This window comes from Dermochelys coriacea, chromosome 14 (assembly GCF_009764565.3).
Source record: "Dermochelys coriacea isolate rDerCor1 chromosome 14, rDerCor1.pri.v4, whole genome shotgun sequence".
NCBI classification, from domain to species: domain Eukaryota; kingdom Metazoa; phylum Chordata; order Testudines; family Dermochelyidae; genus Dermochelys; species Dermochelys coriacea.
In genome coordinates this window covers 6,731,834-6,752,199 of record NC_050081.1, presented here as the reverse complement: position 1 = coordinate 6,752,199, position 20,366 = coordinate 6,731,834, and the positions used below count along the sequence as shown (strand labels likewise).

Below are 20,366 nucleotides of genomic sequence, written 5' to 3'. Positions count from 1 at the left end.
CTCCAACATGTCTGTTAGTCTATAAGGTGTCACAGGACTCTTTGCCGCTTTTACAGATCCAGCCTACCACGGCTACCCCTCTGCAGCTCTTCTTTCTAAAGGAATTCTGCCCCATAAGTCTGTTTCACTACAATGGGAATTCTGTCCAGAAATGAAGGAAATTTAGTACCAGTCTAATCTAGCTCTCTGTCTGATATAGGTTCTTTTTGGTAGTGTAATACATGAGGGAATGACTGGTTTTGTGGTTAATGCACAGGAATGGAAGTCAGGACTTTTGAGGTCTATTCTTGGCTCAGACAGTAGCTCGTGTGTGATCCTGGACAAATCACTTAGACTGTATGCGCATCTAGAGGGCTGTTCTGTACCTCACACACTTCATTAATGAATGTTTGTAAAGAGCTTTGAGAGCCTCAGATGAAAGGTGTTCAATAACTTCACAAGGTTATATTTATTATGATGATTTATATAAGTTAGAAGACTAAAGAAAACAGCTGATCTGAACCGAAGTCCTAAGATTTTTTAAACTTAATAATGAATTTGACTGGGAAATGATGACTAATTTCCCACTGCCAGCTACTGAATTCTTGCCCTACACATGGTGCTTGTTGTGTTTTCTCTCTTTTTACCCTGCATCTCATGGTCCTTTTTGCTTTTGATTATTCATTTATTTATTCTTCCTCCGAGTTTATCGAGATCATTCTGAATTTTGTTGCCCTCCTCAGATGTGTTGACTGACCCACAAGTTTTGTATTGTCAGCTGCACATTCTTTCCTCAAGGGCACTGATACACAACTGGAAACATCTGTCATAATACTGGCCCCAGCTGGACTCAGCTAGCTTGCTCCGTCCAGTTCAAGTGGCTCATACTCAGTGCTTTCTGTATTTGATATTCAAGCCAGTTCTTTGCCCATTCAAATGTCTCACCCTCTGATATCATTCTTATTGTCCTTGCAGATTAGGCTTGTGCTGATGGTTTTGTATAAACAGCCTGAAGTCCTGTAAATTATACGAGCTTCCCGCCACCTCATTTCTTGTTACTGTCTCATGAAATTCACACTGATTTCTTAGGCATCAGCTCATTTTTTGGTAAATCTTGGCGGATTAGTTTAGTTAAATCGTAACTTTCAACATGTTCCCCAACTATAACTCCAGGCAGTTTCTCTAGACAGCCCTACAGGCATTGGTCCCTTAGATCTGCCTTACATGCCTTCCTATAACCGCCTTGGACCAAATCTGCCCCCAGCTTCCACCATGCAAGCACACTGATTTCCATGACAATCCATCAGCACACAGCCACTACATTGGCTTCTCTCCAGCCTTTCCTGCCCTGCTCTGTATTTCTGAGCCCAGTGCTGCTCTCTGTGCATTAGATTCTGACACCCTTACTCATGTAGAGAACTCCTTGAGTGATCCCACTGACATCAACAGGACTACTCGTGGGAGAAGCTGCTATTCCAGATGAGGAAGCATGTCATGTTCTGGCTCAGTATGAGGAGTGGGTCTATTCAGGGTAAATAAAGTTTATTTTTAAAATTGAGTTTTACTAACTGACCGTAGTCCTTGTAAATTATTAAAAATTGTGGAAAATCTGCACATCAATCTCATCTGCCTATTTGCTGTCTGCAATGCAGATTAGTAACACCCTATGACATAAGAACATAAGAATGGTCATACTGAGTCATACCTATGGTCCATCTATCCCAGAGTCCTGTCTTCCAACAGTGGCCAGTACCAGATCTTCAGAGGGAATGAACAGACCATGGCAATTAACAAGTGATCTATCCCCTGTCATCCAGTCCCAGCTACTAGCAGTCTGATGTTTAGAAATACTCAGAGAATGGGGTTGCATCCCTGACCATCCTGGCTAATAGCCATTGATGGACCTATCCTCCAGGAACTTATCTAATTCTTTTTTTGAACGCATGATGTGATGCTCAAAGATCAAATCTGAGATCGCATTGCAAATCTAGGCAAAATTATTTCTCCAGTGATCTTCAACTCCTAATTGTATAGGAAGAAGTCATGCTTGATTGTTTATACAATGAGACTCTGTATGTTTGATATATGGTGATTAGGGAAAATGGTCATGGCATTTGTTTCCAGCCATTGGAGTAGTTATCAGTTGAGTTACAGCAACCTTAAATTTGACAGCAAAATTGCAGCTGCTGTGTTTGAAAAGCAAAGGAAAGGTCTGTGCAATAGAAAAACAATTCTTATGCTCACTAGGACTAAGGTTTAAAGCTTAACTCTTTCCAATGCTAATTGTCTCTTGTTTTTCTTGCACAGGAACATTTGCTGTAATGTAAAGGTGTCCCCCTTATGGAATTCAAAGAACAATTCAACATCATTTAACTTCAGCTTTTGTCTATTCTTTTGAAGAAATGGACAACATCGCTTTACAAGGCCAAATAGAGAATTCTCCTGTAGACATCACTAATCTAAATTCCATGTGTCCTGGGACTAAGTAATTTATAAAATTGGATGCCATACAGAAAGTTTGTAATCAGGATAAAGAAGCTTTGGAAAAACAAGTAAACCTTATATTAATAAGACGTTATTTTAATTGCATATTTAGCAAAACCCCACAATTTTTAAATGACAATATGATTATTGTGACTTCCTACAAGATCTCACTTAGCATGTCAGCTCTTTGCAAATGGAAAAGAGAGAGGAAGATTATGGTTCAGTCGATCTCCAAATGATCAAAAGTCAATACTGCAGTTTTGTAACTTGTCTCTTCAGCGCCATGCAAAGATGTGAAATTTGCTTCTTTGCAGAATCCTAGGGCTGCTTTGGGTGGCAATAAACAGCTGAATCACGGCTGAGGAAAGCACGACAGTGGGAGTTCTCAGATGAGCGTGTGGCAGGAATAGGCCACCACCACCTACTCACTCACGGTAAAGGTCTACAGGAGGCATTCTCGATGGAGATTCTGTTCCTGAAAATGCTTCTGCTACTGGCTGGCTGTTTAGTTGGGCTCTTCTATCACCTCTCAGATCTTTGTGTGGGTGAGAAGAGAACAGTTCACAACAAGCCGAATTTCATAGTCATTTTGGCAGATGATGTTGGATGGGGGGACCTTGGGGCCAACTGGGCAGAAACCAAGGACACTCCTAACTTGGATCAGATGGCTGCAGAAGGAATGAGGTAAGCCTCAAAGAGGTGTCTGTCTATTTCTGAGTCTTCCATTTACCTGGCGTGTGATACCAAATGGCAGGTGGGCAACAGTAAAATGGACAGAGGTTCTCATTAGTTCTTAATAACAACAGTAAGTGCCAGTGTATCCTGTCTGAGATCCATGTGAGAACCATGCTGTGGACTATTGTGGTCTAATTCTTCCTTATGCTGAGACCCCACACCTATGGAGGCATGTGCATTACTTATATCACTTATGCCCTCAAAATAGCAAGAGCAGGGATCTAGTGCCACCAGTGGGGTGCGGCTGGGCAGGACACTGGGGGGGCCCTGCCTGCTACAGTGGCCTGTAGGATGAAGGTCCAAAAGATATTGCATCTGCCTCAGAATTCATAGATTCATAGATACTAAGGTCAGAAGGGACCTTACTGATCATATAGTCTGACCTCCTGCACAACGCAGGCCACAGAATCTCACCCACCCACTCCTACGAAAAACCTCACCTATGTCTGAGCTATTGAAGTCCTCAAATCATGGTTTAAAGACTTCAAGGAGCAGAGAATTCTCCCTCAAGTGACCCGTGCCCCATGCTACAGAGGAAGGCGAAAAACCTCCAGGGCCTTTTCATAGATTCATAGATACTAAGGTCAGAAGGGACCATTCTGATCACCTAGTCCGACCTCCTGCACAGCGCAGGCCACAGAATCTCACCCACCCTCTCCTATGAAAAACCTCACCTATGTATTTTCCAATCTGCCCTGGAGGAAAATTCTTCTCGACCCCAAATATGGCGATCAGCTAAACCCTGAGCATATGGGCAAGATTCACCAGCCAGATACTACAGAAAATTCTTTCCTGGGTAACTCAGATCCCACCCCATCTAACATCCCATCACAGGCCATTAGGCCTATTTACCCTGAATATGTAAAGATCAATTAATTATTAAAATCACATTATCCCATCATACCATCTCCTCCATAAACTTATTGAGTAGAATCTTAAAGCCAGATAGATCTTTTGCCCCCATTGCTTCCCTTGGAATTAGGCAGATTTCCCATGAGTTGGTTGGAGGCAAGGGGAGGAGAGGGAAACTGAGGGGAGGGGAGGAAGGGGAAAGTGGTTAAAGCCCAGGAAGCTAAATCAGGAGCTCTGGGCTCTATTCCCAGCTATGGGTGACGCTGGGCAGTATTTTTTCCCACCCTGTGCCTCAGTTTCCCTCTCAGCAAGATAGGGATAATAATGCTCCCTTACCTCAAACAGGGGTTGCGAGGCTGAGCTTTAATGCTGGCATTTTCAAAGGGGCCCTGGCGGGTTTAGAGATGGGCTCCTAGCTTCCATAGGCCTCATTGACAGTTCCAGCTTTAGTGTCTGTTAAACCACTGAAATCGCCAAAAGAAGGGGTGATACAAGTGAACAGGATCCTTCTTATTTATGGCATTGGTCTGCAGGCAGCAGCAAGCCCAAAAGGTGCAGGTGGTGACCCAAGAAAGAATAAGCATTAGGACTGCCTTGGAAAACCTGCCCAGATGCACAGGAAATCAGTGAACATAGCATCAGTGCTTAGAACTTTGGTTGTTTGCAACATATTTGTTCTTCATGCCGACTGTGGTCAACTTCAGACCAGCGTGGCAGAGAACCTGGGTTCTGACAGCCTAGGAATAGTTGATAGACAAATATTTGCATGAACCAATTGCCTAGCAGTAAAGACTTTTCTTCATTTCAGCAAATATTTAGAGGCAGGTCCTGGTTCAAATGAACGAGTCTTGTCTTTAAGGTCATTGATAAATACAAGTTATGGTAATCGCGGAGGAAATCATACCATGTCTTTTTGTGTAGAACCCAGAGAGAAATCTCAGCTGGAAAATGATTTTAATATTCCTTTTTACTGGGATACACAAGGCATTGTAACAATAACCCTGAGCATCTACACAGAGCTTTACTTTTTCAAAGCTGTTCCCAAACATTAACTATTTAATATGTGGCCAGGATTAGGTAACAAGAATGCACAATTTATTCTCTCTCCAGTTCATTAACTCCTGTTTTAGGAAGGTTAGTGTAGCGGTGTTGCGGCCGACCCTATCCCTCTGGGTCAGAGGGAGCCACCCCACCCCACTAGTCACTGGGATCATGGTCTAGTGTCAGGGGAATTAGCAAAGTAGGCATTATTCCTCCAGCCTTCATAACAGGGTGGGACTCTAATAGTCAATAGGGATTAGGCCCTTGGGCAGGGCTGGGCTAATGAGTAGTCTGTAGGCTCAGGCCTGTAATCAGGCAGCACAATAAAGCAGTCTATGAGCTCTAACCCTTAGGCAGGGGAAAGCTAGCAAGCACTCTGTGATGGGAAGTCTGCCATCCCTGGAGTAGGGGGGAACAAGCCCGCAGGACTACACTGCATCCCAGCCCAGGGCCCTAACAGTGGCGGGGTGTCCCCCCACTGGGTCAGCGGGGATCCTCCTGCAACATGCTGACCAGCTGTTAAGCCACAACACCACCAAACTGAAGTCTGGTTTCCCTGGGCTACTTCCTACCAGAGTTCCAGATCGGGCTCCGTGGTCTCAAGATCCTCTGCTTCATTGGGGTACTCAGCTGCCAGCAGTCCCACCAGCTCCTCCCCGGCTTCGGTCCTCTCTCGGCTCCAATGGAGCTAGGGGCTCTGCCTTTTCTACTTCCTGCCCTGCCTCTCAACTTTCGGTGGGAGAGTCGAGCCCGGCCTGACTCTGTCCACCCGGGCAGAGAGAGTGGTTCCTCCTCCTCTAGCCACACTGCCTCACTACCGTTATAAAACCGCATATTTCAAGGTTTAAATCACCCACTCTCGCTATTTAGGGATTAGAGTGAGACCTTCATGGGGACATTTCACATCTTCCTATTGTAGGGTCCTTGTGCCCTCCTCTGGAGCATCTGGTTGTGGGCCCAGTCAGGACAGGATTCTGAATTCAGTGGACGACAGGTCTGATCCAGTCTGGCAATTCCAGTCTGGCTCCTGTATGAGATAGAAAAAACCTCCTAGATCAGATACTGTAGTTCGCCTGCCTTCTCCCCAGGACTGCTAGATTGTTCCCTGCAATATATTTTCTAGTGCTTTGTCCTTTTGAGGTTCTTACCTAGGATTTCAGTTCTGTGGGATATTTGGCAGTTGCTGCATGGAACTGTGCAGAGCTGGGACTGCTCAGAGAATGATTTCCCAGAATTAGATGGAGAAACCTGACCGATGGAGCCAGTGTGTGGTTAAACAGAAGTGGGACAACAGCCTCAGGTCAAGGCAGGCTGAGGAGAAGTGCTGGCTGCTTGAGAAAGGCCTCAGAAAGCTTGGGGGGAAGATAAGGATGATTTTGGGCTCTGATATAATCTGTGGATATTTAGTGGAATTTAAACACATGCTGAAGTGTTGTCCCAAATTGGGACAGTTTCCAGTATCAGGTCCTTGGTGCAGAGGAAAGTTGAATCTGGCGATGGGGAATAGACAATAAAATTTAAGGAGATGACCCAGCCGTGTATTCCAGACAAGACAAGTCTCTCACAATGCTGTTGTGGGTGTGAGGAGAATGGTCTGACTGTGAAGATATAAGATAGGGGTTAGGGAAGTGGTGAGCCTGATATTTAAGGACTGACATGCCCTTGTGAATTTGATTGCCTGTGCCTCGCTAGGAACCCCCTCCCTTCCTCTTGGGTGAGAGCTGTGCCCCCATCACCGCTAGGCTGGGTTACAGACTTCCCAGTCTCTGAATGGAGAACCAAGAGGGAGGCTCCAGCTGGTACACAATGCAGCTGCCCAGCTCCTCTAGAGTATAAGTTGTGATGAGCACATCAAGTCTGCTTCTGCCACGAGGCCTGGGCATTGGTCCTCATCTTCAAAGCATTTAATGGAGCAGCTCCCCACTGCATTAGAGAGCACAGCTCCATCAATGAACTGCTGAGACAGTTGCCCTCCTTTGAAATAATGCAGATCATGAAGCGCGTGAAAGCCAGTGACAAGTCCGTCTCATTTGAAGGGCTCTGGTTATGGATGAACCTGGAATTGGATGGGCTTTAGGGAACCCTGCAGAACCTTCCCACTTGATAAAGTGTCTCCACCATATAATCACAATGATGTTCCCAGCATCAACCGCTCCCTGTTCCTACTCCCTCCCCAAAACACACTCTACTCCTAGCAGAGCTTACTGTGCCCCAAAGAGGGAGAAGAGCAAGAGACACCGTGACATCCACTCAGGGCTTCACTGTTGCCAATTTCCTTTGTGCAGAAGGTGCTCAAACGCTAAGGGGATGGGTGGCAATTTGAAACCCAGATAGATTCATGGCAGTTTGAACAAAGAACTCAGCTATCTTCAGGCAGCTGGGCATCTCGCTGGCCACTAACATGTACAATATGCCATTTGCACTTGTGGTAAGTGAATGGCAATTACATTCCATTTACCTAGGGAAGTGGTGGAATCTCCATCCTTAGAGGTTTTTAAGGCCCGGCTTGACAAAGCCCTAGCTGGGATGATTTAATGGGTGTTGGTCCTGCTTTGAGCAGGGGGTTGGACTAGATGACCTCCTGAGGTCTCTTCCAACCCTGATATTCTATGATTCTATGTGTATGTTTGTTTGCAGCCCTGGGCTCCTCGAACAAAGCCCAGCATGTGGGAACATGTCAATTTTTGCCAGCTAGCGGGGGTACTTTTTGTAGCTTTTTGTCAGATGTTCCAGTCACAAATCCTAAAGTACGTTCTGCCTCTTTCTCTTCTAGATTTGTGGATTTTCACTCTGCTGCATCCACTTGCTCCCCATCCCGTGCCTCCCTGCTCACAGGAAGGCTCGGCATTCGCAATGGAGTGACCCATAACTTTGCTGTCACATCAGTGGGTGGCCTCCCCCTCAATGAGACTACGTTAGCCGAGGTTCTGAAGGAAGCAGGATACATCACCGGGATAATAGGTAATTAATACACTGCGGAAAGCTCACTGTTGGTCTGTTTTGCAATTTATTATGTAGATAATGGTAAACAGGACTCAGGGACATAGGTGCTGGAATAGAGGTACTGGAGGTGGCAGCCCCTGGCTTGAAGTGGTTTCCATTATATACAGTTTGGTTCAATGGCTCTCAGTACCCCCCTCTATAAAGATTGTTCCAACACCCCTGCTCAGGAGACACAGGATGGACCATGGAGCTAATTTGTTGGCTCAGGTCCAACTCACAATGGGAGTGGCTGCAAGTGATTATTACCACTTAGGTTGTACACTCTTGGGGGGCGGGGTGGAGACTGTCTGCCTCTGTGGTCTGTACAGCACCTTGCACACCTGACTCTGCTTGGGGCTTTGGAGTGCTACTGTAATAGAAGCATTAAATAACGGTGATGGATGTTCAGCGGAGGGAGCTTGAGCATCACATCTAGGTCATGTCTAGGACATGAGAAATATCATCCCGTTTGGCACTAAATGACCAGCACCCTTGCTGGCAGTCACAGCAGCTAAGTCAAACCTTGAAATACGCCGTGAAGACTGACTCTTCATTCACCTCTAGCATTGGTCCCTTCTGGGTTGGCGTTGAGGCACGTTGGCAGAATGGTCCAGGGGAAGGTTGAACTATGTGGTTCAAGCTGCCCCTGGACCATTCGGCTAATACATATTCTCCAGAGTACTTTCTGCCTGTATCTCTCTCTCTCTTTCTTTCTATATTTTTATGTTTTGAATATTGTGAAAATATATACAGGCGCCCATCCTCTGCTTGGGATTCTTTTCCCTACATTGAAACCCGTGCATTCATTAAAGAAGAACTTAAAGGATTTTTTTTTCTGACTTTTCACTTTTTCTCTTTCTCTTTTTGCAGTTCTATGATGTTTTTAAAAAATTGCCTTTTTAAATGTGTAATTTTCTGGGTGGTTACATCATGATGTGAACTAAACTTCTGGCTCCCTCCAAAATCTAAATGTGTGAATTGTTTAACTTCAGAAAAGTGTTTTTTCCTACATATAGTAACTTTTAATCAAAATATTAGCATGCAGAATGGTTCTGTACCCACAAACCCAAATATTCCTTGATATAATACCCTGTGCTAACACGAAAAGCTATGTTATGTGTTGTGTCAATAGTTCATGAGTTTCGAACTCCCTACTGCAAGCATATGGAGTGCTCTACCAACTTGCAAGGGAGTCATTCTAGTGTATCAGATCAGTCATCTGTGGATAATGAATAAAACATACGCTTTCATTCAGAGCCATTGAAAAGCAATGAAAGAAAGTCACAAAAACCAGGAAATTCAGTGAGTTAAATGCAGAGTTTGCCATTTCTTTATATTGACTTACATGCAAAACTATTCTTTGACTTCAAAGGTTGTTTTGCATGCAGAATTATGGCAGGATATGGGCCAGAATAGTTAAAGCTTCATAATTAAACTGTTGGTCATCATGTGGGGCCAAATTGTGGTAGGGCCTGAGAATATAGTGCTTGATCTTCGAAAACACTTATGTGGCAGTTCAGAGGAGGAAGCCAAGAATGGACCATTCAGAACCTCTTAGAATATCTTGTCTTTGAAAACTGAATGTCTGGCAGAACCTTGGTAAGGGTTTAAGGATGAGTGAGACTTGAGAAAACGTAAGAATTGTTTTATGAAATTCCTCTGAGATCTAACACCTTTATGGAATGGATCCCTTGGTAAAATGACATGCTTTAGACAGGCCTTGCAAAGACAGCGACTCTTGTTGCTGTATTAAAATGTCAGGCCCTGGACACTCTATGTAATTACTAGTACCTGCGAAGTTTTCCTTCTGAAAAGACTCCCTATTGCGTCCATGCAGGTAAATGGCACCTCGGACACAGCGGCCTCTATCATCCCAGCTTCCGTGGTAAGATTTTGTTGTAAAACCCAGCAAGGGTTTTTGTTTCCCACTGTCCCTTTCTCTTTTTAAACCCATTCTCCTCCTTCCTGGTAATTGCCCTCAGAGAGGGAGGAGCAAGCGAGGAGCAGGCTCCTCTGTCAGTTCCCCTGTACGTCATTAGTCCGCAGGGATACATGCACTGCTCTCTCTGCAGCCAGAGGAGTTCTGCTTCACAGGAGACTCTGCAACTCTTGCCCACTCCCGCAGCATCAGGAAGGGTTTGCGGGGTGGCCAGTGACTTGAATTCCCTGTGGAAGGAGTAGCTCTATTTATTGGGTGGGAATGCCCGTTGCCCTGCTCCCATGGGCTTGCATAGAGGGGGCCGCAGTCTATGAGGTGTGAATTCCTTTTGGTAACCGAGGTGGAGTAGGGGATATTTGTGCTCTGGATTGCCCTGTGTTTAAGTTCACACCCAGGGCTGCTCTGACTGGGGTTGGTGGAGTTATTTCTGGGGTGGAGTTGACCCAAAAAGTCCATCTTCACTTGGAGGAAAGGCCAGTGCTGCGGTCAATTTGTCCTTAAAATAGAGTCCCTCTTCTTATGCTGTTTACTCCGTCTAGCCCCCCATTAACTTCATAGTAGAGCCCTTTAAAAAGAGGACCAGGTTGGGGGAAAAAACACAGGAAAGTACAAATGATGAAGTCTCAATGGATCCGTGTCCTGTTATAACATGAGCTAGATCCCTGAACCTTCAGTCAGACCTCCATGGAGCCGAGTGGGCATGAGCATTCACCTGCATGGTCTGTGTGAAGGAGAGGTGTCTAAGCCAGTGGTTTTCAAACCTTTTTTTCTGGAAACCCAGTTGAAGAAAATTGTTGATGCCTGTGACCCAACAGAACTGAGGATGAGGGTTTGGGGTGTGGGAAGGGCGCAGGGCTGGGGCAGAGGGGTGAGGTGTGGGGGTGAGGGCTGTGGGGTGGGGCCGGGAATGAAGGGTTCAGGATGTGGGAGGGGGCTCTGGGCTGGGGCAGGGGGTTGGAGTGCAGAAGGGGGTCATGGCTCTGGGCTGGAGATGCAGGCTCTGGGGTGGGGCTGGGGATGAGGGGTTTGGGGTGCAGGAGGGGGCTCTGGGTTTGGGGGGTCTCAGGACTGGGGGAGTTGGGGTTCAGGAGGGGGTCATGGCTCTGGGATGGGGATACAGGCTCTGGAGTGGGGCTGGGGATGAGAGGTTTGGGGTACAGGAAGGGGCTCCAGGTTTGGGGGGGGACTCAGGACTGGGGCAGGGGTTTGGAGTGTGGGAGGGGGTCAGGGCTCTGGGCTCGGGGTGCGGGCTCTGGGCTCATGGTGCAGGCTCTGGGGTGGGGCTGGGGATGAGAGATTTAGGGTGCAGGAGGGGGCTCTGGGTTTGAGGGGGGGCTCAGGGCTGGGGCAGGAGATTGGGGCATGGGGTTGGGGCATGGCCTTACCTCTGGTGGCTCCTGATCAGCGGCACAGCGGGGGTGCTAAGGCAGCTTCCCACCTGTCCTAGCACCACGGACCGCGCTGTGCCCTGGGAGCAACGAGCAGCTGGTCCAGCTCCTAGGCAGAGGCACGCAAGCAGCTCTGCATGGCTCTTGCCCACAGGCACAGCCCCCCGGCCAGTGGGAGTGCGGAGCTGGTGCTCGGGGTGGGGGCAGCGTGCCGAGCCAGATGGCCCCCCCACCTAGGAGCTGGACCTGCTGCTGGCCGCTTCCGGGGCGCAGGAACAGGAAGGGACTAGCCGGGCAGCATCGTGGATGGGACTTTTAACGGCCCAGTGCTGACCAGAGCTGCTGCGACCCAGGGCCTTACCTTCCGTGACCCAGTACTGGGTTGCGACCCACAGTTTGAAAACCACTGGTCTAAGTAGCTGTTTTGCCTAGAACTGACCCTGTTCCTATCCTTGAGTTTGTAAACTCAGCAGCAAGAACTATGTAAACAGTGTATAAAAGGCAAATGGCCACAGTTGGCAGCTGTGGACACACTAACGCCCTTGTTTGGATCCCAGGTTTCGACTATTACTTCGGGATCCCCTACAGTCACGACATGGGTTGCACTGACACCCCAGGCTACAACCTCCCTCCCTGTCCGGCATGCCCTCGACACTCTGCGGCCACAAGGTACAGCTTCTCCAGTGGGGTGGAATGGAGTCTGGGCTTTGATGGGAGCGGGGGTGACCAAAGGCATCTCCCTTGTTTTAATTGTCAGAGCTGAATGGAAAACGTTTTCTAATCGATCCAAGGAACAGAGAAATTGGGTTTTAAAGATGAAGGGTTTGGAATGAATGTTCATTGCAGTCTCCTCTCTCCTTGCTCTGCCCCAGAGGGGCCATCCCCTCTCACCCTGCAGTGCGTATAAAACACAGCAGGTTTGGGGGGCCAAGCTGGTCTTTAGGACCTCCTTCACTCTCCTCCCCTGGCATCACAGCACTGCTCCCTCATGCCAAGGAAACCCTGAGGAACCTGTCAATGCTCCTTCATGCACCAGCTGGAGGAGGTGACCAGAGAGCAAGACGAGGTGCCCTGGCCGGCTCCTGCTGAAGTCAGAGACCAAACGGGGTCCATGGGAGAGAAGTGGTTAAGATACTTGTCTGGGACACAGGAGATCTGGGCTCAGTTCCTGGCTCTGCACAGACCCCCCATGTGATCTTGGGTAAGTCTCTCAGTCTGTCTGTGCCTCAGTTCCTGTCTGTTGAGACTATCATCTCTTCAGGGACTATCCCTTACTGAGTGTCCATCCAGCAAGGGGCCCTGAGCTAGGCTGGAGCCTCCTGGTGGTCCCATGGTAACAAAAATGTGTTTGCTCTCCCGCAACGGGAGGGGCTGGTGAGGGTCTGAATTCAGATCCCCTCCAGGACTGTCTGTCTCACCAGTTTTCAGAGTAGCAGCCGTGTTAGTCTGTATTTGCAAAAAGAAAAGGAGTACTTGTGGCACCTTAGAGACTAACAAATTTATTAGAGCATAAGCTTTTGTGAGCTACAGCTCACTTCAAATGACCAAATGCATCCGATGAAGTGAGCTGTAGCTCACGAAAGCTTATGCTCTAATAAATTTGTTAGTCTCTAAGGTGCCACAAGTACTCCTTTTCTTTTTGTCTCACCAGTGTGGCCAAACCCGAGAGAGCTGAGGCTTGATTTCTGGCACAATGAATGCAATGGCAATAGCTGAGACTGGGCCACGTTGCGAACAGACCCCACTGATGTCAGGGCACAAGCAGACCTGCTTCCTTCATTCAGAAAGCCTCCCTTGCTATTAATGGGGTCTTGGTTTCTCTCCAGCAGCCACGGGAGAGATTGTTACACCAAGGTGGCTCTTCCTCTCTTCGAAAACATCGCCATCATCCAACAGCCTGTGAACCTCACTGGCTTGGCTGCAGTGTATGCAGAGAAAGCAGCTCAGTTCATCCAGCGCGCAAGGTAAGGCTGCCCCCCCACCCCCCCGAGACACCACTTTGCAGCTCTGTCTCTGCGGAGCTTGGGGCAATGTCTAAATATTGGTGGCATCCTGCTACTGCTACCAGTTACTCTATTAGCTCAAGTGGCCGAGGTCTGCTGGGTGGATCTAAACATCCTCATCCTGCTGATGGCCTGCGGAGCAGTAAGTAGGATTTCACGTGATGACAGTGCAGTTTTTGTAGTTCACATTTTTAAATAATCCTCAGAAATTGCAGGCAAAAAACAACATTAATAGAAGGTTATGGTTGCAAAGTCAAGCACTCATAAGTTAGGCTATGCCCAAAATAGGATTGTCTGTGCAACCTTAATTTGATCCCCTTGTGCATGTCCATTATCATACAGTCTTTGATAACATGATCACATACTAGGGATCCCTGCCTCATTCAGTGCCCAGGATGGACAGTGCTCTGGGGATGACTCAGGGCTGTGTAGTGAAGCAGACTGCTGTGTGTAGGAGCCCTGCCTCATTTGTAGCAGAAGTTGGAAGGTGTGTAGCGAATGATTGTATATTGTAGGGAGAGAAAAAAATAGTCCCATGATTAATGCAGTTGAATGTTGCCCTGGAGAATTGGATTCTATCCCTGCCTCGGCTACAGAGTTCCTGTGTGTTGCTGGGCAAGCCGCTTGCACCAGACTTTTCATAGGTGGTCACTAACCGTGTGTATCTCATTGTATGGGTGGCAGACTTGAGAGCCTGTGAAAATAAATTGTGTAATGCATGTGAAGCACTCACATACTCTAGTGCTGAGCAGCCAGGAAAAGCCCGTGAGGAAATTATTAATGCTATCTTCAGAGCAGGGTTTGAACAGCATTCAGTAAATGAGCCATATGGAGTGATGAAGATAAAATAAAAATATTGAATACCTGCTCACTCCGGGAGCACCGCCCATCCTGTGCACTGACCGAGGCAGGGGCCCAGTGGGAAAAATAGTATGTGACCATGTCATTAAAGACTGTATCAATATGTGTATGCACAAGGGGCTTGAACTAGGGTTGCCCAGGCAGTCTGAATTCTGGCAACTCCTACCTGTAGAGTCTTTGACTTTGCAACTGTAATAGTCTTTTAATAGAGTTGTTGTTACTCCTGCCTTGGGCTTGTCAGGGTGCGGGTTTGATGGGCCTGCTTCACGGGGGAGCCCCAGCTGCTGATGAGAGGATGCCACATGCCGGACTCTCGCTTCCCCCCGTGATTCCCCTATCCCCCTCCTTTCACTCCCACATTCCCCTCCTCCCTGTCCTATTCCACCCCCCTTTCCTTCCCCACGGCCTCTTCCCACCACCCCATCACCCCCGTCCCTCATTTCCTCTGCCCCCGCCCTTACCCAGCCCTACTGTTGCTGGCAGTCTCTGTTGCACAGGAAACAGGAAGGCTCCCAGCACATAGAAGGGGAGCACAACTGGCACTAGGACCAGGGGGCGGAGTCAGCAGAGCCTAGAGTCAGCCTCCTTTAGCTGGGCAGCTCTGCGCTTGCAGAAATGGGTGGGTGGGGGAGTGGCATTTTACCCCATTACCCCCCCATGCCTCACCTCTGTTTGGCGGAGCAATCCCCCCCCAAAACTGCACCACTGGTCAGCCCCCCATGCAGCATCCCTTTGCTTCCCTGCCATTTTCTGCAGGGAAGTACAAGAATTCTGTGGAGGTGGGTGCGTGCGTTTTCTGTGGGTGTGCAGTCATGCAGAATCCCCCCTGGAGTATGTTGTGTGTATAATTTCCTAGGTTTTTGAAAAAGCAAATGGCATCATGTGAAATCATGTGGCTCTCTAGATGGGTAATCAGCAGGGTTAGAACCTTCAGATGCACGGCACAGACCTTTGCCACTTGAGCTAACGGACTAACTGACAGCAGCAGTAGGTTGTCCTCCTCTATGTGGGCAAGCACTAATGGGGGATAGAGCACACATGTTGCCACCTGGTTTCACAGCTGTTTGCTGCCAGCAGAGGAATAGTGGAGACTCAGGAATCTTGGGTTCAATTCCAGGTTCTGAAGGGGAGTCTGTTTAGTGGTCACAGACTTTGTCGCTCTGACCCAGCTTGACCCTTTCCACCCTCTGGTATTTCTGAGGGTAGAATTCGGCATAGTAGTGGGAACTGAGTTTGCATTTCTGTTGCTGATGCCAGAATAGTTGATGGTACCATCTCACTGTCCCGGAGTTAACAGGAATGTAGCAGTGAGAGTTTGCAGACTGGACCCAGCTCCCCAGAGGTATTTACAATCCTAACTCTTATTGAAATATGGGAATTAGCCACCGACATACCTATGTGAAACTGAACCTAAGTGTGTCATCAGAGTGAGCGGACCTCCCTCTGAAAATGTACAGGGAGTGGATCTGTGGAGTAGAAAGTTTCTGTGGAGTCACTTTTCAAAGCACTCTTCAAGGGGGAAAAAGCTGCTAGCCATGAAAGACTGTTCTGCAGGGCTCGAAGTAAAAGCGTTGCTGTCTTCAGTGCATCTTCTGTGCAAGGGTCATGTGTGCTTACAGATAAGATTTTTTGGAAAGGTCCAGTCTTTTAATCTATATTTATGTAACAGACATATTGAGGGCCAGGCCGCATTCTGAGAGCGAGAGGGGGCTAAGCCACACGTGTTATGAAATCAGCATTAACTGGGGAAGCACAGGAAAGGGAGGGTTGTTACTGGACCAAATACTGCAGCTCTTAAGGCTTGATTCTGTTCCCCTCCCAAAATTCCCATTGCTGTCAATCAGAGCGGGGTTCTCCTCAGTTCCCACATAAGCAAAGCTCCCAGTGAGTCCAGCGGGGATTGAGGGGGCCATGGAAATTAGAGGTGAAATAGGCCTTTGTAGAGTCCATCCTGCAGGGGCTAGCACAGGGCTTTGTCCAGGCCGGCTGTGAGGCCCTGAATTGGCAGTTACCAACATCACCGTTTCCCTCAAGTCTCCCCAAAGCGCTGAGGGCATCTCACAGGATCAGGCTCTGAAAGACTCCTGCGAGGGTGCCTCCCTTGCTCCCCTTAGGAGCCCAGTCCGCAGTCTGTTAGACCTCCCCACTAGGACATGGCCCAGCAACAGTCAGCCTAGATCTCCCTTTTTTCACCCCCACCCCTCTTACCTCACCCAAAATCCAGTGGAGACCCTGGGCCAGGGTCACCTATATGCTCTGGCTGCTTTGGGCCACTCCAGTGATGCAAAGAAGCCTCATTTAACCATCCAGGAGAGATGGGTTTACAGCTACTTTGAGGTTTTGGAGAGGAGTTCACTGGTGAAGGTGGCCCTGGACTAAGGTGCCCTCCAGAGGAAGAGAGCTGCACTTTTGTCCTAGTTAACGGAACCCCATTCTGAGATGTAGCAAAGGATGAGAGATGCAACGGGGAGGCTGCAGGCACATTGCAGGGAGAAGGAAGCCACCAGCAGGAGTTAACCAGACTCTGTGGGAGAACAGCAGGCATCTCCTGCATTGGGAGCCACTGATGGCAAACGGGTGGCTCCTATTCCCCCTAATTAAAGGAGCACTCCAGAAGGAGATGGGTGGGGGAGAGAGCTCAGGGGAAATGTTTATCAGGCTGGGTGAGAGGGGGCACAGTCTATTGCTGTGTGTTTGTACTGGGGGGTATGTTGTTTGTAGAGCGTGCTCTGTGGAAAGGGAAGTTTCTAATTTGAGATGCAAAAGCCTGGTGTGATTCTCAGAGTCTGATCTAGACCAAGCTGGGGGGCTTCTGCAGAGCTCTGTCTGGGTTGCAGGAGAATTCCTCTTGGAAGGAGTGATGGCTCCCAGTACTAAATAGCCACACCATATCTGCGATAAGGGCTGTTGTTTGTATCTGGTAGGACTCTGAGTGTGGAGGTGGTGGGGAAAGCAGGGCTGATGGAGCATCTTTTGAAAGGAGGCAGTGTATAGCGTGTGGGCTGTGTGGACCAAGGGCAGGACCCAGCTCCTCCCCACAGTGTGGATAGAGCCTAAAACCACAGCAGGGCTAGATTCACATAGTGTTTGAACTCTCTCCCCGCTCCGGCATCTGTGCAGGGCTGGCGACAGCTGAACTGCAGGGGTCCCATGCTGTTGCCAATGTAAGTGAGCTTGGTTCAAGACCCCTCACTGAAGGGCTAAGCAGGCTCACACCCTTTACTGATCTCAGAACATACACTCAGGGCCTGATTCTCTGTTGCAATAAGGCCCCTTTGTCCTGCTTAGCTACTGTAAAGGTGCTTTAAATATGTAAAGCAGCCCCCTGAGAATCTCCCTTCAACTGGGAGCAGTTCCTATTGTCCATCAGTTTTTCACTGTCATTTTTACAGACTAGCTTTCTGCATGGTGTGAGGCTGGGCAGATGCTAAATAGTCATCAAACAGACACGGCTGCAGAGCCTAATTCAAAAGAGCACTCGAGTGCAGAGTTCAGCTGTGTGTGCCAGATCTCATCCTTCTCCCACTGAACCAAAGGGAGTCTGGCCATTGACTTCAGTCAGAGCAGGGCATGGCCTTCTACAGGGATACTGGTGCCAGAGATTGGAAAGGGGATTTATGTCCTGTGTAGCTAGCCTCTTTCTGTATAGTGAGACCTGGAGCGTTCTGGTGCTGGTAGCATGGGCTAGCCCTGATTCTGATTCTCTTCATACCAAATCAGCTGCTGGGGCAGGATCAAACATCCCTGAGTCAGAGCTGGAGGCCAGGGTTCCTCTGGATCCTGCCAGGGCAGTAGGAGAAAGCAAAACTGTGTTCCATAAGCCATGGAACTGCTGGTTGCAGTTGATCCTTCCCCACAAGATTCCAGTTGCTCTGGGGATGCAAAAGGGGATCCTAGAACCATTCCCCTGCCCTAGAACAAACTGACAGGGCCCTGGCATCCTGTTGACGGGCACAGAGAAGAGTCTGTCAGTTCAGTGCTAGGTCTGCCTCACTCATCAGTGACAAAGTCTGAGCCTGAACTCTGACCAGCCTCATGATGTGTTATCTAAACCAGGGAGTGGTAGTATTGACATACCTTAAACATGTATTTTCCAGGGCAGTTTCTGCCCCGAGTTACCTCAGTGCTAATCTGTTTTTCATCTGTCACCTTGGTATCCAACCCTCATTGCAGTCATGGCGTGAGAGTAACTAGAATCTGCTACAGTACTGGTCTTGCCTTGTATCTGCACCCATTTTAGGAGCACAAATACCCAAACTGAGGCTTGCTTGTGCACGTAGTTAACCCCCAGCTGGTTCACATGCATCAGAGTACCTGCCTACCTGTGCAAAAACATGGGTGCCCTTTGGAAGGCTTGTCCCTGAATTGGTGCCCTGATCCCATGTGACTGTTTTAGAAGCAGCTGCACTGTGCCTGGTTGTACACATGCAGGGTTAACGGAAAAGCTTTTTAACCAGTGTCTAGATATTCGGGGGAAAAGTTTCACTATCTGCTGAGAACTGGATTAAACAGGTTGCTGTTCAGAAGCAAAGTCCACTTGGCTGCTGCTGCTTAATTTTTAAATTGTTTAGTTTGCTATAGTTCTTCTTTGCCTGACTCTCTCACATTGCTAGACAATGGCAGAACACTAGGTGTGTCGGCTATACTTTGTTTAGCTAGATGTGTCAAGGCTGAGCAGCTCATGACAGTGAGATTCAAATCCAACCCAGGACACACAACCGAGAGAATGAGAGGTACAAAGTCAAAGGATTTTATTCTAAAAGTCCCACCCATGAGTTATGAATGAATATGCATTTTTTTGCAGAATCCTCATGGAGTGTGGACCGGGCGACCGGGATTCACGGCTGAGTGGACTGGGGATGAATCCGGTTATTTCTGGATTCCTTCCCCAACTCCTATTAGAAACATTGTACTCCTGCTGTTTGGGCCAGATCCAAACATGCTCCCTCATGCAAAACTCCAATTGAAATCAGTGGGCTAAATTATTAACATTATTATGTGTGTTGTGATTACACCTAGAAGCCCCAGTCCTGGGTCCCATTGTGCGAGGCGCTGTACAAACACAGAACAAAAAGATCTGCTCCTAAGATCTTGATTTACTTCCACCAGTATTCCCTAGATATGAAGTCAAGGGAACTGTGAACATGCTTTAGTGCTGAAAGCGTGAATAGTTTTGTGTGAAATTTTGCTGCAGTGTTGTACCTGGGTTTGCAGAGATTGCTTTTCTAGAGCCTGTCTCAAGCCATTCAGAAAATGAGGTCCTATTGAGTAGAGCGTCCGTGTGTGGGTGTGTGAAAATGGTGGTATTCACCTCAAATTCAATTTAGACCCCGCTCAGAGTAGCTGGCTGAGTCTGTGAAAACAATTGGCACTGAAGCAGTTAACAACACTGATACTGGAAATTGTCCTTATTTAAAGTTTCAGAGGTTGATACCCTGTTGAAATAAAAGGGATGGTTCCCAACTTCCCCCTGAGCTATTGTTTCAGCTCCCTGCAGTCTCAGGAAAACAGTGTTGCATCACACCACATAGAGAAAGTGATTTTTTTTTTTTCCCCCACAGCAGTAATGGCTAGAAACATACATGCATATTTTAATTAAAGCTAAATTTTGTACAGGAATGTAACAGCCCAACAACAAAGTGCAATAGGGTGTGACACTTTGGCTGGCTCCAGCTACGCAGTGGAATAAAAAGGCTATTCAGTGAGCTTTAGGATTGACTGATGTTTTCACTCGATGTGGGAGACATCCTCTAGGCCAGTGGTTCTCAAACTTTAGTACTGGGGACCCCTTTCACATAGCAAGCCTCTGAGTGTGACCCCCCCCTTATAAATTAAAAACACTTTTTAATATATTTAACACCATTATAAATGCTGGATGCAAAGCGGGGTTTGAGGTGGAGGCTGACAGCTCGCGACCCTCCCATGTAATAACCTTGTGACCCCCTGAGGGGTCCCGACCCCCAGTTTGAAAACCCCTGCTCTAGGCAAAGGAAGGAAACACAGGCCGCAGGGTGGATACATGCTCTGCTGGAATCATGGTAGCATCTTAAATCTTTTAAAATTTGATCAGGCTGTATTAAGAAGACTCTGGTTCGGCTGCAG

At 47.9% G+C, this 20,366-nt stretch overlaps 1 protein-coding gene across 6 annotated transcripts in view; it reads left to right on the top strand.

Annotated features, from left to right (window-relative positions):
- The window catches only part of ARSG (arylsulfatase G), an 86,568-nt gene that overhangs the window by 33,358 nt on the left and 32,844 nt on the right, over window positions 1-20,366 (top strand). For 4 of the 6 annotated variants that reach the window (XM_038370597.2, XM_038370598.2, XM_043496400.1 and 1 more), the window contains 5 exons: window positions 2,287-3,147; window positions 7,865-8,052; window positions 9,911-9,958; window positions 11,958-12,069; window positions 13,227-13,364. In XM_038370597.2, the coding sequence (XP_038226525.1) occupies window positions 2,924-3,147; window positions 7,865-8,052; window positions 9,911-9,958; window positions 11,958-12,069; window positions 13,227-13,364 (710 nt within the window). In that variant the 5' untranslated portion in view covers window positions 2,287-2,923. The remainder of the gene's footprint in view (window positions 1-2,286; window positions 3,148-7,864; window positions 8,053-9,910; window positions 9,959-11,957; window positions 12,070-13,226; window positions 13,365-20,366) is intronic. The other 2 variants (XM_043496398.1, XM_043496399.1) reach the window with 2 other exon arrangements.